We start from the raw sequence: 22,932 nt of genomic DNA, 5'->3' as shown, positions 1-22,932 counted from the left end.
TGAGGTTTAGAACCCCGAGGTTTAGATAAGGAACAGAAACTCACTTGATATGTGTCAACCGCTTCATTTACATTTCTGTTATGTTATTTTGTCCTCCTAGCAACCCATAAAGATGAGACCTTTTCACCTTCCCATGATGCACATGAGGAAACTGAGAGTCAAGTTTGGTGAGATGACTTGTCACATTAGAGCGTGTAGATGGAGGAGCTGGATTAAAAGCCAGATTTTCTGACTTCAAGGCCAAAATCATGTTCTCTTTCTAAAGAAAGAGAGGTTGAGACAGAGTGGAGTTTTTGGGTCGTTCTAGTCAGTGAGGTATGGACTGACACCCTGTTAGCCTCCCTCCAGCCCGCTCCCTCTATAGCTGTGTCAGGTACCACGTGAGAAAGCTGCTTAGACAGATAAGGCACCCAGGAATTTGTGGTTGGAGAAGTCACCAACCTTTGGGTGGTGGTTTGGAATTAGAAGATTTTAGGGATTTGGGCCTATCATCTATTTTAAATGACAAAGGTGAGTGGCAACCAGTAGAAAGCCATTCCTGGTTGAGGAGATTATACATAACTAGTGGCCTGACATGCTTCCAGGAATTGCAGAAAGAAAAGAACTGGGCTGGGAGTGAGAGGGCCTTTGTCACAGTTATTTCATTACTCTGTGATTGCCAGAGTAATGAAATAATAGAAACTGAGGTGGTGTGAGGGCAAGGCCATAACATTGACCTGTCAGTGCCAGGAGGTGGAAACGGAAAATTGTTTCAGAATTAATTTCTCAGGGCCGTGGCTGGCATGGGCTGAGATAGAACTATCTTGCCTAGGAGCCAGAAGCAAGATCTAGCAGAGTTTATCTGGAAGAAGCCAGGGTGGGAACACTGTCCACAGAGACTCGGGCGTCGTGAAATGGGGCAGGTAAACTGCAGTTCAGATTAGCTTTGGATCTTTTTTGCACTGCATCTGTGTGGACAGCACAGGTAAAGTTTTTGGTAGTTTCAAGAGTTAAAATTTTTTTACATTTGTATATCTGTTCCCTCTTCCTACTAATAACCAAATAAGCAGGAGTTTAAATAGCCGAGATTTTTCATCTTAGAATTGAATATTTAAAGGCTATATATGACAAATGGAGTTTGCAAAAATATAAAAGTAATATTCACATTCCATCTAAGGGGAGCTTTGTTTTGGGGGGTTTTTTTCTTGCAAGAAATAGAAATAAGGAATTACTCTGCATGTATATTTAGTTGGTACTCAATTGCTACTTGATACTTGGCTGTTATTTTTATATGTGGTTGTGCAGAAGAGGAAGCTGAGATCCTGGGGCAGGGGAGGCATGAGATCACTGCAGTATGTGCCAGTTTGAAGCCACTCCTTTGTCCTGGTTCCAGAGCATTTCGTATATATCTTTTGTTTTCCTAAGCTTTGGTTTCACATCTGTGTTTTCAGGGAAATGGGAGTGTCCTTGGCATCAGTGCGACATCTGCGGGAAGGAAGCAGCCTCCTTCTGTGAGATGTGTCCCAGCTCCTTTTGCAAGCAGCACCGGGAAGGGATGCTGTTCATCTCCAAACTGGATGGGCGTCTGTCTTGTACTGAGCATGACCCCTGTGGGCCCAACCCGCTTGAACCTGGGGAGATCCGTGAGTATGTGCCTCCCCCAGTATCGCTGCCTCCAGGCCCAAGCACTCACCTGGCAGAGCAATCATCAGGAGGAGCTGCTCAGGGGCCCAAGATGTCGGACAAGCCACTTGCCGATACCAACCAGACGTTGGCACTGTCCAAAAAAGCTCTGGGAGGGACTTGTCAGAGGCCAGCGCTGCCTGAGAGACCTCCTGACAGAACTGACTCCAGGCCCCAGCCTCCAGAGAGGGCCAGGGACCTTGCTGGGTCGGGGACCAAACCCCAAGCCTTGGTTTCCAGCCAGAAGCCATTGGACAGGCCCCCTGCAGTGGCAGGACCAAGACCCCAACTATCTGACAAACCCTCTCCAGTGAACGGCCCAAGCTCCTCACCCTCAGTCAGGTCCCAACCACTGGAAAGACCTCTGGGGACAGCTGACCCAAGGCTGGATAAATCCATAGGTGCTGCCAGCCCAAGGCCCCAGTCACTGGAGAAAACCCCAGTCCCCACTGGCCTGAGACTTCCACCGCCAGACAGACTGCTAGTCACCAGCAGCCCCAATCCCCAGGCTTCAGACAGATCCCCAGACAAATCCCATGTCTCTTTGTCCCAGAGATTCCCACCTGACAAAGTGCTATCAGCTGTGGTCCAGACCCTGGTAGCTAAAGAAAAAGCACTGAGGCCTGTGGACCAGAACACTCAGTCAAAAAACAGAGCTGCTTTGGTGAGGGATCTCATAGACATGACTCCTCGCCAGAAGGAGCGGGCAGCTTCTCCTCATGAGGCCACACCACAAGCTGATGAGAAGATGCCAGTGTTGGAGTCCAGCTCTTGGCCTGCCAGCAAAGGTCTGGGGCAGATGCCACGAGCTGTTGAGAGAGGCAGTGTGTCAGATCCTGTCCTTCAGGCTTCTGGGAAAGCCACAGCCCCGTTGGAGCACCCCTGGCAAGCTGTTAAATCACTCACCCAGGCCAGACTTCTTTCTCAGACACCTGCCAAGGCTTTTTTATATGAGACAGCAACTCAGGCCTCAGGAAGAGCACCTGCAGGAGCTGAGCAGATCCCAGGGCCTCCCAACCAAGCACTGGGCCTGGTGAAGCAGATGAAGCAGATGGCCGGAGGCCAGCAGCTTCCTGGACTTGCTGCCAAGAGTGGGCAGTCCTTCAGGCCTCTTGGGAAGGCCCCATCCTCCCTCTCCACTGAAGAGAAGAAGTTGGCAACCACAGAGCAGAGCCCCTGGGCCCTGGGAAAGGCCTTACCAGGGCCAGGGCTCTGGCCCATGGTGGCCGGACAGACACTGGCGCAGTCTTGCTGGTCTTCTGGGAGCACACAGACATTGGCACAGACTTGCTGGTCTCTTGGAAGAGGGCAGAACCCTAAACCAGAGCAGAATACACTTCCAGCTCTTAACCAGGCTCCTTCCAGTCACAAGTGTGCAGAATCAGAACAGAAATAATACCAGTAAATGTCACATGACCAGACCAGCTACCCCCAGGGTTCTTAGGGAAAGGAAATCTTCCTTTTTCCCCTTAAAACACAGACCCCAACACTTTCCCACTGTTATTCTTTCTTTATATCCCAACACTCAGAACTCTTGTGACATTAGCAGTGGGGGCTGTGGTTGTATGAACCACGTATGGAAATCCAAGTGCGCCTCAGCCAAGGAGACAGACGTGGGTCTCTCCCTCAACCTACCTTTACACATGGTCAACTTGAAATAAAAAGTCCACTCTGGAGTCAAGCATGGGATTCAATTCCGCTGGTCAGGTTGTAAGGTAGAGGGGCTCTCAGCGCTATTTCTCGAGCTCCATGGAGCCCCGCTGTGGGCACCTGATGAACCCTTGGGAGGAACTGATATCCGTTCAAATCATTGGTGATTTCTTGAGCATTCACGAGTGCTAGGCCAGGTGCTAGACACTGCTAGGAGATACAGAGATAATAAGACCTAATCCCTGTGAGCCTAACATGCCTGCCTGGGTTTCTCGTCTGTTTTTAAGAACCTTTGACAGGAAATAACAGGAAGTTCTGAGGGGCCCTCGGGTTCCAGATTCATTGTGTAATGTCCTTTGTGGCCCCAGAAATGGTTGTGTTGAGTAAGGTTCTTCTGGTCAAGTGTGCATGTGCACTCACGCACACTCATGTGGATGTCTCCTTTATAGGCGGGAGTGGGCTGCAGAGCGTCCAGTGGGGCTGTAGGCTGGGTGGCCGCGGATGCTTCTGCCGGGGCTGTGCCGAGTCTACAGATCTGTACTTGGCACAGCAGATGGTTGGGGCACTGGGCTCTAGGACGTAGCTTTCCCACAGTGTAAGAAGGCAATTGGCAAGCTGACCTTTATTTTCTACCGATTTTCCTCCCTTTACATCAACCTACCCCATGCCCGTACCCCAAACACTCAGGTGCTTTCAGATTTCAGCGTCTCGGGCAGTGGACATAGGGGATCTCTGGCAAGCTCTGGGCTAGATCAGCACCGGCTCAAGGGAGGGTGTCAGATCCTGATGGAAAAGTACTTCTCTCCTGATCCTTTGCTCTCCTACGTGAGTGAAGGGGGTCCTCTTCTTCACTGGTGGATTCTACCACCCTCCCGCTGCGAACTGCTGGGCTCTGTGTTAGGAGTACCAGCCTGCTGACAGCACAAAGGCAAGCCAGGACTCTGACTGGCAAGATGACTGGCAGGATTTGGCATTTAGACAAATGTCCAGTCTAAGAGATGACTCCTCCTACTGCTGATTATCTGTTACTGCTGCCCTGAGCTGGGGCTCAAGGGCTGGGGAACCTGTTGGTGCTACCCTGCCCCTCGATTCATCCACCTCGCCGATGGCCAATATGAAGCGCTGTTTGGCCAGTTCCTTCCCATTCACCCACGCCTCTTTTGTCCCTAGACCAAACATGTTTACCTCTCTGCTTTGCCAACTAGCCAGCAGCTTTAGCCAACAGGCCATCTGGCCCAGATGTCTCCTGGCCATTCTGTCTCAGTTACAGCTTTTGCACCCTCAACAGGATTCTGTATTTTGTCCCAAGTTCCTATTGAGGTTACTCCCATTACTCTAAGGAGGGAACAGTAATTGTTATAGAAGCATTTGCGCTTTATACAAAGATTAAAAAGAGAATTTGCTTTTATTTCCCAAAGTCTGTCTCTGGGGTTGAGACACTTGAACTCAGGCAGAGGCACAAGGTTGGGCAGGGCTGCCCTGAGTTTAGGGGCCTGTCCCTGCATCTCACTTAGACCTCGGAATCTCTTCTGTAAATTCCACCTGCCTAGTTCTCCCCTTTCATCCTCTCTCTCTTTCCACATCATCAGAGAGAAAAGGCTCTGCTCAAAAGGAAGAGAAAACAAAGCATCTTATTTTCTTTTTAAAAAATTTTAAACCATGAAAAAGATATTTTTAAAGAAATCCACCCAGAACATTAAAGTTCGTTATATTAAGTATTTATCATGTGTGAGAATAATAAGTATATAACTGCAGCTAGTAGGTCTCTTTCCCTAATCTCTTAGGTTGTATGAGTAGGGTTTGCTTGGTGCCAGTCCTGTGCCCTTTTCTCTCCTGTCATCTGTAGTTGTGATCAGAAAAAGATATCTGCACTGCACTGTCAGAATCTCCTTTCACTATGTTGTGTGTTAAATTACCGTAGCTCTTTATTTCATGAAATAAACTGTGAATTTTTTTGTGGGGGGGTGTGCAGGCTATGTAAAAAAATTTAAGTGGAGAAGTTTGATCCTGAAGTAGCTTCTCTGAAGTAGGCTTTGGTAGGTAATTGAGTTGACAGCCGCTCTAGATATGTCTCACAGGACAGGAAAGAGTGAGGGAAAGGTGGGCCATGATTGGCCACTTTGTGGTTTTGTTTTGGTTCTTCCCATTCTCCACCATTCACTGGAAACTTCCTTCCAGACCTGCCTGGGAAAACAACTTCTAAACTGTGTTTGGTTTGGAGGGAGGAGGCAATTCTTTATCTATATGGATGGGCTGCCAGGCTTTCATGAGGGCCATTGGAAGTGTCTCTCAGGTTGAATGGAAACTAGAAATTCAACTATCAGGCCCACTGATTGCAGCATCTGACCCTAGGTTGTTGACATCACGAAAGTAGTCACCGAACCATTGGAAGCAGATACAGAAGGACTGTTGGGATGTGAGACTCGCACGAGGGTGGGGAGTGACCTTGTCAGCCACTGGGGACTTCTGGAGCCTGTACTGAGACCTTTTCTCCAGGGGTATGAATTGGCAGTAAAAAGGAAATCTTTTCTTAGAAACTCCTGGTCTTTGTGCAGGATGGTATTTTGATATTTGGCTGAGTGCTTGGAAATCGGGATCTCGAGAGTCTTTCTCTAAGCTAGTTCCCCAGGAAGCCTTTCCGAGGGGGAAGCCCTAGCTTCCATAGGTAGCTGGAAAACCAATACCTCTCCTAACCATTGTAAGTCAGGGGGGGAAAATTATGGAGACTGTTAAATTTTAAATTTAAAGCCTCATTTGCCTCCTACTGGAGCGAACCCATTCTAATAGCAAAATAGCTGTCCCTGCTACAAAAGAATCCAAGTTTTTAAAAATCTGCTTCCCCCTGAAGTTACTGAGTTTGAGGTGATTTAAATCACTGTGTTGATCCTCTTCTAAACTACCAAATCTACATCTTTGGCATTAATTAAAATAATAATTCTTCACATCCTCTGCCCCCACACCATGGTCAGGGCGTGAGGTACATCAGCGATCCTTTCCCAGGCCTGGCAGCCTCTCCTCACCTGGACCCCCAGGTCGCCTCATGAGAACACAATGGCAGGAAGAAAGTCTGGTCCTGGCAGCTTCCCCTGTGGAAAGGAATCAGGAGACCACTAAACGTGGACAGGTTTTGCCCTCAGCTCCTATAAAGTGGGTTCTCCTAAGGCTTTTCGGGCGGGGGGGGGGGGATATTGTCATTCTAGGATTCCTCAACCAGGAAGGAGGTCAGAGTTGCCCCGTGTCCTAACCTCTCTTGAGATCATGGCAGGAAAGGAGCTGCCACAAAAGCCCCTTTCCTACTGAGTAATGTTTTGGCTGCTGAGTGTGGTAGACATTCCAGATCATTTAGAGCTAGGTAGCTGCTGCAGGAGACTTTCATTGGCTGTGGCCAGTCAGCTCTCAGCTGAGCGTCCTAGGACCAGTGCAGCAGGGCCAGAAGTTGCTGTAATATAAATTGAAATCAGAATAGATCATTGCTTTGTACACACACACAAATGTAATAACGATGGTGCTAATTTCATGGTATAAATAAGCACTGCCAAGGGTGAAGGGACTGGTGACTCAAAAAACCCGGGTTTCTGTTTGAGAGGAAGAGATGTTATGTCGAACAGTTTCTTTGAGGCTCTGTTAGAGAAGAAGGCAGAGCCTTGGTGAAACCTGCACCCAACCCTGGAGTGGTCCAGTGCAGTCCAGCAGTGGAAGAGATAACGTGTCCAGATGAGGGTGGCCAGTAAGTTTCTTAAGGCTGGTGTCACCTTTTTCTGTAGCCTCCATGCACACTGCCTGGAACAGGATGGCGGAGAGCTCCAGGCGCAGGGTCTCCCTCGGTTACCTTCTGCCCCTCTACTTCTTCCTCTCGTGGGAGCACCTCTATCGCTTAAGGAGATTAAAGGTAATCTTTCTTAAGGAAGTGGAAAGTTTATTTTAATTAGAAATCCACAGCCTAGGAGAACTGTCTCCTACCAACATAAGCAAAAACAGCATGTTCAATTTGTATGTGTTCCCTTCTCTAGAGCTGCTTTCCCATGACTTTCCAAACATCAGGCTATTGAGGGGCTTTAGGTGTGACACCCTGGAAGTCAAGCAGAGCTTTGCAGATTGTGAGCCCAGGGAGGAGGAACAAATGAATGGTTCTGGTGCTTGACTTTGGGGTAGCGGCCGAGAAGAGGTGGTCTCCGGGCCTGAGGTGGGTGCTGCCTGTGTCGACCAGGTGAGAGTGTAGAAGCTGGGTGGGTGCAGCTCACAGGCGCTCATGGAAGAGCAACTTTCTATGCCGTGGCAAAGAAACAAGCTGACAATAGAGATCTAGCTTTATATTTTTAAGAAAGGGGTGCGGGGGGATCAACTAAGGTCCATCACTGTTTTTTGGGGGGGGTTTTTGTTTTTTTTTGTCTCCCTTAATCCCCATAGATTGTCAGCTGTAAGTGAAACTCCTAGTGGAAAAGGGGAGCCCTGTGCTAGGAGTCCCCATAAACATGTACTGTAATTCTTTGTATATAGAAAAAATTACTGTAAAGTAAAGTTTAACTTTACTCTTATGGCCCTTGCCCTGTGTTGTGTTTTGTTGTCCATGGGGAGATGTAGCCCAGCAGGAGGGAGGAGGGGTTTGGTGTAGGAGCAGCAGCAGTCCCTGAGCTAGTTCCCAGATGGGGACAAAGTGGAGCTGAGCCATTCCTCCAAGCGTCTCACGGGAGTGGTGTGGGCTTCCGGGAGCCATGAGGTGTCGGGTATTTTTCAAATTGGGGAGTGGCTGATGTTAGTTCCAGTCCCTGCACAGGAAGCCACCGTCACCCATGAAATAAAGGTATTTTGAGGAATTGGTTTTTAAAAAGGAAGTGGAACCAAAGCACTTCCTGAGTGAATCAGACCATCTGGGCCAAGTTTTTAGTTCTTCAGACGTAGGTGCTGGGTACCAGAGGCCCGGCCCTGGCCTAAGGCAGGAAAGCAGAGGCAAAGAGGCCAAGCGTCCGTACTGGAAAGGGGTCCCAGATGCTTCCTTTTGGTTGGACAGGAAGTGTCCGTCCTGTCTACAGTAACACCTCATCATCCTTCAGAAATATCTGGGTCTCCAAGGCCCAAAACTCCACTTTGGGAGAACCTTGGGATACCTCCCCGTGACTCAGTGCTGGAGTTAACTTTTTCACTCATGATCTTCACAGCCCTGCACTGGGCAGCCGATACCTCATTTTACACTTAAGAAACAGACTGAGCTTAAGTCCCTTTCTAACTTAGTAGCTGAATTGGATCCCAATCTGGATGCCAAAGACCTTTCTTTGTCTTGCAGAACCTATGGTTTTCCTACCATTAAACCACATTGTAGGATGCTGACGAGAAGCTGGGGATCTGAGCCACAGGCATGACTCATGGACCTAGATGTGTCAGACTCAGTAGAACCAGCCAGTCTGGGGTAGAATGCTTGATCCTTTGATCTCTGGACACCGTTTAAGTGCCTGCCTTGCTCTTCTCAGCACCAAGAAGGAATTGTGAGCTTTGCAGTGCCCCAACCCCAGCCTCTCACCCTACCTTTGCCCCCACTAAAGTACAGGAAAAGGCCCTTTTGTTTCTCTTATTATTTCAGCTACAACCCTGGGATAAAGTGAACTTGGTTTCCAAAGGAAAACTAGAGCTGGAAGGAGCCTTAATATAGGAAGTGAGGCCAGCCAGGTGGCCCAAGAAAGAACTAGGTGTCTTGACACCCAATCTATACAGCAGGGAAAGGGGCTGAGTGAGTCTCAGTGCATTGATTTTATTTACAAATCAGAAGCCACTTAAGTAATCTGCAGACACAAGTGCTGTCCAGGACAGAAGCCTGGGGTCCAAATCAGCCCTTACCCTCCTGATGCCCACCAGTCAGCCCAATGCTGCATCCGTTCCATGGGCCAGCACAGGCATGTGCCACCTCTGCTGGCATGTGGACCTGGGGTAGCTCACATTTGACCACCCAAGCCCTGAAGAGCTAGGTCCAGCCCATCTGGGGGAATTCCTTTAATTCCCCCAGGCCAGGTGAGTGGTGACTCAGTGATGACAACAGCTGTAGAAGTAGGGGTTTGCCTTCTGATCCAGGTCCACGCCCTTGTCCTCTGTCAAAGAGAGAGGTGGCAGTTTGGCACCATTCTTTTGGGGGACCAGGTAATGTGAAGGGGGCCAGATGCTGAGAGCCTAGAGGAAGTCTCCACAGAAGCTAGGGAAGCACACACCTGTCATCACCTGGAAGGCGGCCACACTGACGTAATCCTCTGCCACTTTCTGGAAGAGCTCGTCTGGCAGGAAAAAGGATGATCAGTGAGGGCCCGATGCCAACAGCCCTGGGATCACCCAGTGACCCAGCCCTCTAGGCTCTTCTCTGCCTCCTCTGGTGCCCCTGCGTGTGCCTGTTGTGAGACCCAGGACAGCACTTACCCACACTCTGGCCTGTCTTGCTGGATGTTTCAAAGAGCTGAGCTTTGATATCTGTAAAGAAAATTGACTAAAGCCTCATACCTAAGAATCGTGTGGACACAGACAAAGGGGAAGCCTGACAGTTCATGGACTCTTCTGGATCCCACGGTTCAGGGGGAGCAGAAGGCCATCCCAGGAGATCTTGCCATGGCTGCCAAGGCAGTCCAGTCCCTTATTTTCCTGACCCACCCGAGCAGCCACTTCCCGCCCCTCCCCGGGGAGCTGAGGAGCAGCTACTATCTGCATAGTCCTGGACATCGTGGAAGTCCACACGTCTTCGCCGCCGGTCCTCCACCAGCAAGTCACTCTTGGTGCCGCACAGGTAGATTTGACAGCCCTGAAGCAGAACACAAGGTCAGGGTCCCTCCGCACGGACCACCAGAGCCCCCGCCCCTGGTCCTCCGGTGAGGTCCGGCCACCTACCTCCTCCAGGTTTTGCAGTTCCTTCACCCAGAACTTGGCCCGCTCAAAGCTGCTGCTGTCCGTGAGGTCTTAGTGTGGGGGCACGGAGGAGGCACAACCAAGCGTCAGGGGCCGTTCCATAAGGCTCGCCTGGTACCCACCACCCCTTGTTTGAGGAACAGGCCAGAATCCCCCTTACCGTAGCAGACGATGGCTGCCTTCGCACCCCGATAGTAGATTCGGCTCATGGCCTCGTAGCGCTCGGAGCCCGCTGTGTCCTGAAGGGCAGGGGGTGGCTCAGCCCTGGCCTGAGTTGAGCTACAAGGCTGCAAACTAATACTACGTCCTCCAGACCCCCATTTTCAAACTGGGGTCTAGAGAAGAGAAATGGGCTGTATAAGGCCACAAGTCAGCCAGGAACAGACAGGACCTAAGCCTCCTCAGGAATGGGTTTTCCCAGGACTGCTTGACCAGGGAACTTACCCAAATACCCAAAGTCACCGTCCGGTCTCCGACGGACATCACCTTGGCCACGAAGGCGGCTCCGATGGTCTGCAACCAGGGGGAAGCGATCAGGGCCGCGGGTGCGAGCTAGCCCCCTCCCACCCGTGCCCGGACGCGCGGGGCGCACTCACGTTCTGATAGGGTCCCACCAGGAAGCGGTTGTGCACGTATCGCTCCACCAGGCTCGTCTTGCCCACGTACTCTTTGCCCAGCATCACCACCTTGACGTCCACGCGCTGCCCACTCATGCTCCCGGGGCAGCCTCACCCGCGTCGGGGTCCTGAGCCCCCGCGCGAGGTAAACCCGGATCTCCGCTCGGGCAGGAAGCGCCCAAGCCACAGTCGATGCCCCGCGTCGGGCTGGAGCCCTGGCAGCGACCCGCCTGACCCCGCTCTTCGGCCCCGGGCGCTGATCCTTCCAAGATCCCAGGGACCGGGACGGCCTGGGAGCGCGCGGGGCAGCGCCCTCAACGGCACTGCACGCCGCCGCCCGGTTCGCTCGCCGCCGGGTTCAGGCACCGCTCAGGCTCGGATTCCCCACCGAGCCCGGGGTCCTCTCAAACCCCGCTCCAGCCTGCAGCGCTGCGACTCCCCCGGGGGAGGGGTAAAGGGCGAGGGGGCGGGCTTTGGATCACGTGCGTGGACGCCGGAAGTGGTGAGGATTGCCCGGCTGCGCCGGAAGTGGTGAGCGGCCTGACAACTCCTCATGGCGGCGGCTGGTGGGGCGCGGCACGGTGGTGACTGAGCTGCGAGCCTGGCGGGCGTGCGCCGAGCCCCGGCCTGGCCTCCGCGTGCCCCCCGGGCTCTGCACCCCTGATGCTGCGCGGGTGCTGAGCCCGCCCCTGCCGGGACGATGGTGAAGCATTTCCTGGGCCAGAGCGTGCTCCGGAGTTCCTGGGACCAAGTGTTCGCTGCCTTCTGGCAGCGGTACCCGAATCCCTATAGGTACGTAGCCTGGCTTCCCCCTCGCTGTTTGGAGATTGAAGTGTGGGGCAGGGTAAGACTCGACATCGGGTCCGAGGTAGGGGATCGCCGGAACTGTGGCCGTCTTTAGGGCAAGAGGACCCTATCGGGGAAGCGGCCAGGCCAGGCCTGCAAGGTACTGGAGGACACTGGGCCTGGGCGGCGGTCTACCTGAGGCCCAGTCTAAAGTTCTCTCATCTCGGGGTAACGAGACAGGAAGAGGCGGCGGCACAGGAATTGGGAGGGATCCTGGGATTGGCATTCTGAGCGCTCGCCTACTGCTCTGCCTGTGGCGCTCCCCGGCGGTGTACTAAATCGCGAAGGCCAGCCCTGCTGGAATTACCAGGAATCCAGGTCAGCGAGGGGGCAGAAGTTGGAATTTGCCCTGGGATAGGTTCCAGCGACTCTCCTTCAGTCTGAGCCACAACACAGATCACTCTGCAAGTTTGGGGGAAGGCCTGGCTATTCTGGGCCAAGAGGCTCCAGATGTAGAACCCCAAGGGGCAGTCTCTCAGGGGCGGCCTCCCGAGGGTCACCTTTACTCCGATACCTGCAGCAAACATGTCTTAACGGAAGACATAGTGCACCGGGAGGTGACCCCTGACCAGAAGCTCCTGTCCCGGAGACTCCTGACCAAGACCAACAGGATGCCCCGCTGGGCCGAGCGACTGTTTCCTGCCAATGTTGCTCACTCGGTGTACATCCTGGAAGACTCTATTGTGGACCCACAGAACCAGACCATGACCACCTTCACCTGGAACATCAACCACAGCCGGCTGATGGTGAGACCGCCCCCCGCCCCCCCCCCCCCCCCCGCCCCCCAGAAGTAGAGAGTTCCAGGTGCAATGGCTAGGGAGCCAGTGATGCTGACGGAGGGAGGCACGGGTTTTCAAACAGGAATCCATCACACCATAAGGGTTCCTGGAGGATCTGGGTCTCTTAGCCACGTGGGCTAGAGGAGTTAAACTCTTGGGTGTCTTACATATGCGTTTCTGCCTGAGATTTGGGGGCAAGAGGATTCCATACACCTTTGATCTCTTGCCTTTAAAACTTGAAAACCCACAGTTTACAGAACATTCTACAGTATTTTCCCACATATGAATACCCTGAAGCTGTAAGAGAACTTTTATTCTTTCTCAGCTAATCTTCACAATAACCCTGGGAGGTGGGTATGACTCTTTCTTGTGCAAAGAGAAAAGTGAAGTTCAGAGAAGGGAAGTGACCTTCAAGGACACAGGGAAGGCAGCTTAATACAGTGCCCCGGAGTTATCTGAAGGCCTCACAGCAGACCACCCTGGGCACTACCTCTGTTTTCTAAATTAACCAGGTAGTAATCCTCCTGTAAGAAATATCTTTCAGTCCAGCTGTGAGACAGGTCTTTGCAGTGTTTCTCTTGGAAATACTGGTCCACTTTCTCCTCCCTGGAAATCTGACAGCTGCCAGATTTCCATTTTTATTTGGACTGTCAGGGAGGCAAGAGCTGCATCGGGTGGAAGGCAGGCTAAAAAGACTGTACACATCTAGACATAAAAGTACAAAACAAATTCAGGGCCGTGGTGGAGCTGGAAGGCCCTCTGCTGATCTCAGGAGTCGATGTGCTTTCTAGTTTAAAGGGTCAGAGGAGAAGTTGTAGGGAGTAAAATGACCTTTCCATGCTTGCTCTTCGTGTAAATGCAGGTAAAGGAATGAATTTTCATTTTATTGCTTTCCCTCATGAAAAGAGGCAGGGGATCAAATTTATGTCAAGTTGGCAAAATGAAACTCGCACATGACTGTGGTTGGCCTGACCCCCTGCACAGGTGGTGGAGGAACGATGTGTTTACTGTGTGAACTCTGATAACAGCGGCTGGACCGAAATCCACCGGGAAGCCTGGGTCTCCTCTAGTTTATTTGGCGTCTCCAGAGCCGTCCAGGTGAGCAGCGCTGTGGGGGTGCTGGGGCTCCGGGCCCAGGGCATTTGGCATAGAGACTGGGCTGAGGGTTAGTGCGCAGCTCAGAATCCTTCCCCTTCTCACCTTTTGCCAGGAATTTGGTCTCGCACGGTTCAAAAGCAATGTGACCAAGACGATGAAGGGTTTCGAATACATCTTGGCCAAGATGCAAGGTAAGAGCTCTGGGCACTGCTGGGGGGAACCCCCCAGGCAGAGGCTGGGGTCAAGTCCTAGCTGCCCTGACTAGTATAGAACCTAGGATTGTCACTGCTCCATTCTAAGCCAGGAAATCTTCCTCTGTGTACCCTGGGGCAAATACCGCCTTTCCAATGGGGCCTGGCCTGCAGGAGGTGAACGTTGGGGGCAGTGATTGTGTGGGTCTTCTTGGCATCCCCTGAAGCCAGCCCCCTGCCCTTTGCTACAGGTGAGGCCCCTTCCAAAACCCTTGTTGAGACAGCCAAGGAAGCAAAGGAAAAGGCAAAGGAGACGGCACTGGCAGCTACAGAGAAGGCCAAAGACCTTGCCAGCAAGGCAGCCACCAAGAAGCAGCAGCAGCAGCGGCAGTTCGTGTAGCCAGCCGACGTGCTGGGGTGGCCGCACACCAGACCCCCCAGCTCCCATCCCTGCCCTCACCCTGTACTTTATTATTAAACGTCAACTTCCAGCGCAATCTGCTCTCTGGGTGGTGGGTGGTGGGTTGGGGGTGGTGTCTTGTTTGGCATCTACATGCACAGGACACGTTACCCACGTCTGGGCCAGGCCTGCTGCTTCCTGCATCGGGCAGCTGAGGACCGAGGTGCAGAGAGATGCTGTGACTTACCTAGGGTCACAGACAAGGTGTAGGCAAAGTGGTCATAAACGTAGACTGTAAGCTCCATGAGGGCAGGCACCTTTGTTTTGTTCTCTGATATGTCCCAAGTATCTGGAACCGTACCTAGCACTTAATAGGCACTCAATAAATACTTATTGAATTCAATCAGCCCCAACTCTGGAGTCCGAAAGCTTTGGTTCGAATCTTGACTCCCCTATTTCCTGGCTTTGGACCTCAAGCAAGTCATACCACTCAGCCTCAGTGCCACCTACAAAGTGGGGACAGGTGGCCTCTGAGCTCTGAGGGTTAAAGGAGCACTGCTGGGCAGTCAACACTGTTAGTGGTAGATCTCATTTCCTCTTTCCTAGTTTGTGTCTGGGAGTTACCCCATTTTCATCAGGCAAAACCATGGACAGGAAGTTAAGAAAGAGTCTTTTAATGAAAATACTGTACAGTATCTGGGGTAAAGGCCAGTGGCCTTGTCTAGGAAGGAACATGAGGGTCCAAGAGGCTTCCTGTCCCCATGGGGACAGCAGAGCCAAGTGCTACAAAAAAGAATCACCTGGAAGGACAGCTCAGGCCCAAGCAGCCTGCCTGCAGCGTTCAGGGGAGGCGAGGCCCCCACCCCCAGGAGGGACTGGGGCCGCAGTGGGCCCAGGGAGAGCACCTGTTCCCATACAAGGGTCCTTTTAGTCCATTACAACAGGAGGTGACCAAGCAGCCCTTGAGGCTTGGGGAGGGCTCCTGCCTGGCCGAGTGGAGCGGAGGGTGGTCTGAGGGCAGAGGTGCACTCGGTCGTTGGGGGTCATAGCCAGGCGCCGCTGTGCGAGTAGCTGTGCTCCTGGCCAGCACTGAAGCCCTGCAGCAACTCGGCCTCGCCCCCGAACACCAAGCTCTCCACGTCCACCTCCAGCTCCTCTGCACAGAGACAAGTCCAGTCAGGAGCCCTGGCCCCACTGCCCACCCCACCCCTCCGCCTCAGGGCACTCACCTTGGTCTGAGTCAGAGCGCTCGGAGGAGAGGCCTGAGGAGTCCAGGCTGTCTGCCCGCAGCCGCTCCCGTTCACCCGCCACTGTGGGGCCCCGGAGCTGTTCCAGCTGCTGCCGCAGGCTCTGCTGCTTGCTGCGCAGCTTCTCCTTGATCCGCCGGGCCCGCTGCTCCTGTTCCTCCAGCTTCTGCAGATCCAGAAAGAGCAAGGGGCTGGGGTCAGCTGCCTGGGGGGCCAGAGCCTCACCCCAACACCACTCAGGAGCGGGCCATGGCTACTTGGTCACTGCCTGCTCCAGACGGGGGGCGGGGGGCTCACTAGATCTAGGCCCCAGAGGGCTGCTCCCACATCCTGCAGGCCCTCCTGCCCCGAGTGCTGTCTAGCTGGGTGGGGGTTGGGAGAGCAACACAATCTCAAAGACCTTCGGGGCCTAGTCAGGTGATGTGAAGTGAAGGAGTGGCGGGTGCTGGTATCAAGCGACAGGGATGGGAGGGACAAACTATGGCACACTGGCAAGTGTGTACTCCAGCTGAAGGAGAAGGCGACCTCCAGGTTCCAGCCAGTTACTGCCACGTGGAAACGCCCAGTGCTGCCAGATCTCCCAGTTTCTTTAAGAGAGCTGGAAAGTCAGATGTTTCATGTCAAATGCCCTTTTAAGTGCTGCCAACTAATTTAAACGTTTAGAAAACTACAGACTAAACAAAAGGCTACCAGTTTGTAACTCCTGGTCAAGGCCCCCCCAAGATCCCTAAGGCTTCAGTGTTAATCTCCTCCCCTGACCCCCACCAGAGCTCTGCCAGCCCAAGTACCAGGAACTGGAAGGCCAAGGGTTCTCACGTCAGAGCCTTCAGTGGGCAGAAGCCTTCAGTCAACAAGAAGGGGAGCACGGGACAAGGGGGCATTGGGACTGAGTGTAGAAGGATGAGTAAGAGCTGCCTGGGTGAAGATGGGGGAGGAGAAGCAGCCGGGCAGAGGGAGACCGGGAAGAGCACAGAGAGTTCGGCTTTTTTATGGGGAATGGGGAAGAGATGAAACGAAAAAAGGCCAGTGGCAAGGCCTGACTTGCAAAGGGCCTTGAGTTCACAGGAAATAAGGTCTGAGACTGTCCTGTCAGGAGCCATGGAAGGTTTTCATAGGAGACAGACCTGGACAGATCTATGTGATGCAAACAACATCCTAAGGCAAGGTGGAGGACAGCCTGGTGGAGGCAAACCAGGAAGCTGGGAGTCCAGGAGAGGGGTGATGGGGCTTCCAGGAAGGAGCGATCCCTGGGTCCTGCCCACCAGCCAGTCAGCACCTGAGGGGCACACCGTCCCTCCGAGAACCAGGCCAGGCAAGCTCCATGTGACAAACTGGGGCCTGCTATCCAGCCACGGTGTTATTCAGCCACCATAACAGGAACTCAGGCACCTATGGGACAGTGCGGACAATTCCCACACTGATTTATTTGCCACATGGCACATCCAGCTGTTTCCGCCACAACCCCCTGTGCCTAGGAGGGCCTGGCAGAGCAGGTGCTCAATAAATACTTGTTGGAGGAAAGAATGCAAGTCAGAAGACCTGGGCCTGAGTTCTGAATCTGCCGCTCATAAGCCGGGCTGTGCCTCCATTTCTTCCCCAGACAAAAGGGCCAGGAAAGGCCTCTGTTATTTCCAACGCAGCTCCTAATCCCCACTGCCTGGAGCTTTGAGTCAGCACACCCCACTCATGTCCACCAGGGGGCAGCAGCAGAGCTCTGGGAACAAGGGTGACAGTCCCTCTCAGAGTCTTCCCCCTCCTGGCCTCTGGAGCTGCCTCCCAAAGTGGCTTCAGGAGAGATTGCCTAGAACAGGACTTGAAGGACAGGGAGAGGAAGAGCGAGGACCACCCCACTATAGTTCCAGGGGGGCCTTACACATGACCCAACAGCCATGTCCCCCATACAGAGGAGGAAAGGAAGTCCAAAGAGGCTAAGAGCCTGGCCCAGGGCCTTACAGTTGGGATGGAAGGAGTAATAGCTGTAAAAACAACAGTGAACATTTACTGGGTGAACACTGAAGCTTAAGCCTCAGAACAATCCTCTGAGTTATTTTTTGCTTTTCTTCACATTTAAAAAAATGTGGAAACTAAAAAAAGCACGGAGAACTGTTCCCTGTCACACAGAGGGGCTATGACCTCAGGCCTCTCTCCAGTTCCATCCAGCTTCTCCCTACTACACCTCTCCACCCGTCCTGGCAAGCTGGCCCCAGGGTGCGAGGGTAGCCCCTTACCTGGATGTGCATCCTGGCCCGGCGCAGAAGGCTCAGTGTGGTATATCGGGCACAGTCAGCCCCCAGGGGCATCTGCTGCTTCAGCTGCTCCAGGCACTGTTTCAGCTGGGCCCTCCTGCAGGGGAAGGGGTCTGGAGGGCAGTGCCAGTCCAGTCTTGTTGGCCAGAGGGCTGGCAGGGAAGGCCAGGCCAGAGGGAGCGGTTCCTGGGGCCTGGTGCTGTCAGGGCAGGGCTGGTACTCACCTGCGCTTCTCCAGCTCGTTGTGCACAGACCTGCCAATGCCGGGGAGGATGGGGTAAAGGGGTGTCGGCTGCTGCCCACACCCTCAGTACCAGGCTCCCAGGGGCTCAAAACCCACTCACTACAGATGCCTGCCCCCAACTAGCTCAGTGTGGGGACCTTGTGCTGGCCTCAGGCACCTGAATTGCCAGATGGTAGCAGAGACACATGGGGTGGGTGGGTAGGTGGGGGCAGCAAATGCTGAGAGAGGCCTGCCCATGGTGGCTGTGAGGTCCAAATGAAGCCCCCTACCAGCAGTCAGGAAGGGCTTCCTGGACAAGTGAGCTGAGCCGGAAACACAAGCTACCCAAAGCAGGTAGTGAAGGGAGAAGCACTCAAATTGGAGGGAACATCGTGCAAAATGTTGAGACAAGGAGAGAAAAGGAGGAAGCCTGTGGGATAAAGAGAGTGGTTTGATAGGTGGAGCGCAGGAGCGTGAGTGGAAGCAGGACCCAGAATTCCCTTGTTCACAGTTCCTGGCATATCAGGGGTACTCAAGAAATAGTCCTTGAGTGAATAGAAGGGTGTGTGTTTGGGGGGGTGGAGAGACGGCAAGAGGGGTCTGAATGTCTCCAGAGTAGGGTACCTGGCCCAGAAGATTCAAGCAACAAGGAGGAAGGGGGCCGAGGAGGGGCCCGAGAAGGGGCGTCGCGCACCGCCCCCCACCCCCGCCCCGTCACCCCCAGCCCTCCTCACCGCCCACTGTCCAGCGCGCCAGGAGCTTGGGGGGATCGCTTCCTCCTCTTGTGGACGGGCCCTGTACTGCGGTGCGGGCACAGAGATGCGTAGCCATGCTCAGCCTCTGCCAGAAAGAGCCCCCACCCGCGTCAAGCTGGGGCTGGTACCAGCGGGCGCCCCTGGCACGGCACAGTCAGGGAGGGGCTTTTGGCGCCAGGTCCATTTCCCCAACCCCTCACAGCCCAACCACTAGCAGACCCCTCTCTAGTTGAAAGTGGGGGTGTCCCGGGGCTACTGCCCCAAGTCCATGCATGCATCCTTCCAATTAGGAGCCAAGTCCAACCCAGGCCCGTGTCAGCGAAGTCGCCGCCTGGAGTCCGGCCAAAGGTTCTTCTGCCTCACCTCTCTCGCGGCGTTCCAGGAACTCGGCGGCCTGCAGCAGGACCTGGATGTTGCTGGCCACAGGTTCCATGTCGGCGACAGCTGGCGGCAGGCGGGCCTGGGGCGCGGGCGGGAGGGGCGGCTGCACCACTTTTGTTACAATGTAACTGACACGGTGCAACAAACACAGGCGCGCAGCCCCGCCCCCGGGACGCCCCGCCCCCGGGACGCCCAGCTCTTGGCCCCGCCCCTCTGGGACGCGCCGGGACCGCAGCTCGCCCCCTTGGACTCTCGCGGGGACGCTACGGCGCCAGCTCCAGGCCCGGCTTTAGGGCGAACTCCCGGGCTAGGGGCTGATGTGTCTAGCTCACTTTGCTCAGTGACCCGGCACTGGCTGCTTGGCGTCTCTGGGCCTCAGTTTCCAGCCCGTACTGGAGGCGAGGGCCGGGCACAGCGAAGGTGCTCTGGGGGCCCTTGGTCCCCAGAAGGTCCCTGGCCCGGCCGCTGCACGTGGGCGCCGCGAAGGCGGGGCGGGCGGGCGCCCCAGCCCATTTGCAGGTTGCCTCCTGCGGCGAACTGCCGTCACCTTCGGGGCGGGGCCGAGGAGCCTCTGAAGCACTATTGGCTACGCGCGGCCCCGCCCTCTCCCGCCGCTGGTCAACACTTTCGGGCGGGAAAAGAAGCAGGTTTCAAATTTGAAAACCCTGTGGTGGGGGCGGGGCTGAGCGAGGAATGGGGCCGCAGTGCGCAGGCGTCGGGGGAGGGGGCGCGGATCCAGTTCCGCGCTTCGGGGTCTGTGCCCTGGCCTGCTGGCCATCTGCCCCTGTGGGCCCCGCTGGACCTCAGGTTCCCAATTGTGGCTCATGGGAATAGTCTCCTGGCTCCTCCTCCTCACCTGCAAGACAGCTGCTGTCACTACGAAATGTAGTAGTGTACCGACCTCCGGAGCCCCGCCATAGTCTGGAAGCACGCGAACCGGCTGGCTAGAGAGCCCTGGGTTCTGGAGCCGACCGAGTTGGGTTCCTTTCCTGTCACCGCTGCTTCTCAGCTCCGTGACTTGGGAAGTGACCTCCCTCCTGTAAAGCTCGGGAAGCCCTGCGACAGCGTTGCTGACGATTCAGAGCCCACGCCTGTGCCGCCCAGTAGGTAGGTGCAACTTTCTATGGCTCGGGGCACTACACGCAGGCCTCTCCCTCCCGCAGAACTCTAGTGACCTCCTAGCCTCCCGAGGGAGTAGCTGCAGTGACGTCTAGGAGCAGCACCAGCACCACACCCGGGAGCACAGTGACAGACTTAAGTGCGGAGGCTGCCAGGCGGGCCCAGTCAGTGACCGGGCAATGGAGAGGGTGGACGAGGAGGGACTAGATTCTTTATAAAGACATAGTGCTGGGTAAACACATGGCACATGACGGTCAGTCTTCGCCTCCTTGGAAAAACCTTGGAGTTTCTCTAAGAGTCACCCCTAGAGGAATCACTGACATGCTTGGCCAAGAACTGAACCATTCACCCAGCCCTTCACTCCCCCAGTATTTGCTGAGCACTTAATGGCCCCCAGGCACTGTGCTGGAGCTGGAGATTAGAATGATGTGCAAAATCAGATGGGGTTCCTGCTTTTGCAGAAATCACAGAGGAAGAAAGAGGTGGACACAATAGAGATACAGCTTTGACAGCTCCTGGCAGGACAGACACTGAAAGGGTACACCCTAAGGAGCATTTGACCTAATCAGGGAGGTCAGAGAAGGTTTTTCTGGGGAAATGGATGAAAAGCTGTTATCTATGTATAAGAGAGATGTCGGAGAATTCCAGACACAGGAACAGCAGGTGCAGGGGCCCAGAGGCTGAAAGGAATATATGCAGACTGAAAGGTGGCCACTGTGGCTAGCACAGAGAGAGCAAAGAGCAGGTGAAAGCCGGCCCTGGAGAGGCTGGCAGGGTCCAGAACAGGCTGATGGATTCTGCAGACCCCCACACACAATTACCTATGTTTAAAGAAAGGAGTCAAGGCTTGTGAATTAATTTCCAATTTGATTTCACTAAAGTCAGCACCCACACAGTGCAGACACAAACCCACTGGTCAGACATCTGGGACCCAGGTGGCCTGGCCTTGTGTGAGGGTAAGATGAAGAGCGGGCTTCTGAAGGAGGAGAGTTTCCAGCAGAGGGAGGAAGCGAAGCACACTTTCATAGCTAGAGACACTCCCGGGAGGTTGTGGAAGTGAGATAGGGGCGGCCGGGAGGCTGGAGTGACCACACTGAGAAGTCTGGACTTCATCCTAGGAGCCATGAGTAGAATCCGAGCTAAGAACAACGTGGAGGCTACGGTCAAGCCTCCCATGAATATGGCTCAGGGCCGCCAGCCAGGGGGACAGGAAGCAATACCTCCCAGGGAGCAGGGCAGGTGGGGATGATGGCACTCCAGCCCCAAACCCTTGGATGCCCCTCTGGCCCCTCTGAGAAAATGCTAGTGCTAGCACCATCTGGGCGCAGGACCAAGCAGAAGACCTCCAGTGCTCTTGCCCCCGTAGCAGTGACTGGTCTTAGAACCGCTGTCCCAGACCCCCCAGGTTCTGCACAGTCAGCCTGAACACTGAAGCCCTGCGGCCCCTGTGCACGCCCCACCGCTCGGCTTTGCCTGCCCACAGTACCTGTGGCTATGCTGGCTGCTTATTCTATTCAATAACCGGGAGACAAACGTTAAAATCTTCAACTATAACTGTGGGATTGTATTTATCTTTTTAGTTCTGACATATTTTGCTTTACATAGTGCAAAATCCTATTATTAAGTACATACGAGTATACATTTATGATTGTTATATCTTCTTGATGACTTAATTCTTTTAGCATTATGAAAAATCCCTTTTTATCTTTGGCAATCTCCCTTTCTTTAAGGCTACAACAGCTTTCTTTTTCTTTCTTTTTTTTTAATTTTTATTTATCTAAGCGTGTTTTTCCAGGACCCATCAGCTCCAAGTCAAGCAATCGCCTCAATCCAGCTGTGGAGGGGGCAGCCCACAGTGGCCCATGTGGGGATCAAACCGGCAACCCTATTGTTAAGAGCACCAAACTCTAACCAACTGAGCCATCCAGCCAACCTTACAACAGCTTTCTTTTGATTACTGTTTTCCTGGTAAGTTTTTTCCTTATCTTTTTGCTTTTAACCTATTAAAGTCTTTAATATTTAACATGTTTTTCTCAACACAGCATATCATTGGGGCTTTTCGCTCCCTGTGGTCTGATAAGCTCTGTCTTTGAATTGCATTTACTAAAATCCTTTTGATACGGTTGAGTTTAAGGTCTATTATCTTGATTTTTATTTTGCATTTGTCCCCTCTGTCCTTTTCCCTTTTTTCCTTCTTCTCTGGCTTCTTTCGGGTTACTTGGGTCTTTATTAGCATTACATTGTGTATCCACAATTGGCTTCTTATCTGTACCTCTTTTAAGTTGTTATGCTAAGAATTATAAAATATGTCTTTAAATTATCGCAGTATACTTTGAATTAATACTGTACCATTTTATAATGTATAATATATACAGAAAACATCTTACATGTAATGTAAAAAACATACACCATTGCTCTCTACCATTCTTTTTACTACTGTTGTTATATATTTTACTTCTACACATGTTATAAATCCTAAAACTCATTGCTACAAATTTGCTTTAAACAGTCAATTCCCTTTTTAAAAATTAAGAATAAACTGTCTTTTGTATTTCACCACTACACACATCATTTCCAGCATCCTTCACTTCATCCTGTAGAGCTGCGTTTAAGCAGGCATCATTTCCGGTCAGTCTTCCTGGGGAATGGGGAACTTCCTTTGGAGTTTCTGGTAATGTGGGTCTTCTGACAACACATTCTATCAACATTTGTTTATCTGAAAATAAATTTATTTCATCTTCATTTTGGAAGCATATTTACACTAGATATAAGATTCTAGGTTGGGAGCCTTTCAGCACTTGAATTATGTCACTCTTTTGCTTTCTGACTGGCATTTTTTTCT

At 53.1% G+C, this 22,932-nt stretch overlaps 4 protein-coding genes across 12 annotated transcripts in view; 2 read left to right on the top strand and 2 right to left on the bottom strand.

The window, feature by feature from the left end:
* NSD1 (nuclear receptor binding SET domain protein 1) overlaps positions 1-7,847 on the top strand; it is a 164,757-nt gene extending 156,910 nt beyond the window's left edge. For 6 of the 7 annotated variants that reach the window (XM_033095854.1, XM_033095857.1, XM_033095853.1 and 3 more), the window contains one exon: positions 1,431-7,847. In XM_033095854.1, coding sequence (XP_032951745.1) covers positions 1,431-3,058 — 1,628 coding nt within the window. In that variant the 3' untranslated portion in view covers positions 3,059-7,847. Of the gene's footprint in view, positions 1-100; positions 195-1,430 lie in introns of those variants that run through there. The other variant, XM_033095860.1, reaches the window with a different exon arrangement.
* A 1,187-nt stretch (positions 7,848-9,034) lies between these two features.
* RAB24 (RAB24, member RAS oncogene family) lies at positions 9,035-11,267 on the bottom strand. Its single transcript, XM_033095865.1, has 8 exons — positions 10,785-11,267; positions 10,633-10,701; positions 10,349-10,427; positions 10,171-10,238; positions 9,985-10,084; positions 9,709-9,759; positions 9,507-9,569; positions 9,035-9,389 (listed from the first exon to the last, which is right to left on the bottom strand). Exons 1-8 carry the CDS (start codon positions 10,899-10,901, stop codon positions 9,325-9,327), a joined length of 612 nt encoding a protein of 203 aa, XP_032951756.1. The 5' UTR covers positions 10,902-11,267; the 3' UTR covers positions 9,035-9,324.
* Positions 11,268-11,337: 70 nt separating this feature from the next.
* Positions 11,338-14,532, top strand: PRELID1 (PRELI domain containing 1). Its single transcript, XM_033095864.1, has 5 exons — positions 11,338-11,597; positions 12,172-12,397; positions 13,415-13,528; positions 13,641-13,719; positions 13,971-14,532. The coding sequence occupies exons 1-5, from the start codon at positions 11,506-11,508 to the stop codon at positions 14,117-14,119; spliced, it is 660 nt and encodes a 219-aa protein (XP_032951755.1). The 5' UTR covers positions 11,338-11,505; the 3' UTR covers positions 14,120-14,532.
* Positions 14,533-14,795: 263 nt separating this feature from the next.
* MXD3 (MAX dimerization protein 3) lies at positions 14,796-20,063 on the bottom strand. 3 transcript variants are annotated; one of them, XM_033095863.1, is made up of 7 exons: positions 19,828-20,063; positions 18,954-19,050; positions 18,570-18,675; positions 17,837-17,866; positions 17,595-17,709; positions 15,349-15,532; positions 14,796-15,275 (listed from the first exon to the last, which is right to left on the bottom strand). In XM_033095863.1, exons 2-7 carry the CDS (start codon positions 19,021-19,023, stop codon positions 15,163-15,165), a joined length of 618 nt encoding a protein of 205 aa, XP_032951754.1. In that variant the 5' UTR covers positions 19,024-19,050; positions 19,828-20,063; the 3' UTR covers positions 14,796-15,162. The 3 variants fall into 3 exon arrangements, with proteins under 3 accessions (XP_032951754.1, XP_032951753.1, XP_032951752.1); XM_033095862.1 differs by lacking the exon at positions 19,828-20,063 and adding an exon at positions 19,304-19,428; XM_033095861.1 differs by lacking the exon at positions 19,828-20,063 and having other exon boundaries at positions 17,595-17,866; positions 18,954-19,114.
* Positions 20,064-22,932: the final 2,869 nt, after the last annotated feature.

This window comes from Rhinolophus ferrumequinum, chromosome 24 (genome assembly GCF_004115265.2).
Source record: "Rhinolophus ferrumequinum isolate MPI-CBG mRhiFer1 chromosome 24, mRhiFer1_v1.p, whole genome shotgun sequence".
Classification (NCBI taxonomy): domain Eukaryota; kingdom Metazoa; phylum Chordata; class Mammalia; order Chiroptera; family Rhinolophidae; genus Rhinolophus; species Rhinolophus ferrumequinum.
Note: the sequence above shows the minus strand (reverse complement) of the source record. Positions and strands in the feature narration are given on the sequence as shown.

What these genes read in the sequence shown, in the direction of transcription:
- RAB24 (XM_033095865.1), bottom strand. Translation starts at nt 10,901, where the DNA reads ATGAGTGGGCAGCGCGTGGACGTCAAGGTGGTGATGCTGGGCAAAGAG. An exon ending in GGCAGCCATCGTCTGCTACG is followed by an intron (nt 10,239 to 10,348) that starts GTAAGGGGGATT and finishes CCCCACACTAAG; the next exon opens with ACCTCACGGACAGCAGCAGC. An exon ending in AACTGCAAAACCTGGAGGAG is followed by an intron (nt 10,085 to 10,170) that starts GTAGGTGGCCGG and finishes GTTCTGCTTCAG; the next exon opens with GGCTGTCAAATCTACCTGTG.
- PRELID1 (XM_033095864.1), top strand. Translation starts at nt 11,506, where the DNA reads ATGGTGAAGCATTTCCTGGGCCAGAGCGTGCTCCGGAGTTCCTGGGAC. An exon ending in TCAACCACAGCCGGCTGATG is followed by an intron (nt 12,398 to 13,414) that starts GTGAGACCGCCC and finishes CCCCCTGCACAG; the next exon opens with GTGGTGGAGGAACGATGTGT. An exon ending in GCGTCTCCAGAGCCGTCCAG is followed by an intron (nt 13,529 to 13,640) that starts GTGAGCAGCGCT and finishes ACCTTTTGCCAG; the next exon opens with GAATTTGGTCTCGCACGGTT.
- MXD3 (XM_033095861.1), bottom strand. Translation starts at nt 18,666, where the DNA reads ATGGCTACGCATCTCTGTGCCCGCACCGCAGTACAGGGCCCGTCCACA. An exon ending in GGGCCAGGATGCACATCCAG is followed by an intron (nt 15,533 to 17,594) that starts GTAAGGGGCTAC and finishes CTGGATCTGCAG; the next exon opens with AAGCTGGAGGAACAGGAGCA. An exon ending in GCGCTCTGACTCAGACCAAG is followed by an intron (nt 15,276 to 15,348) that starts GTGAGTGCCCTG and finishes GTCTCTGTGCAG; the next exon opens with AGGAGCTGGAGGTGGACGTG.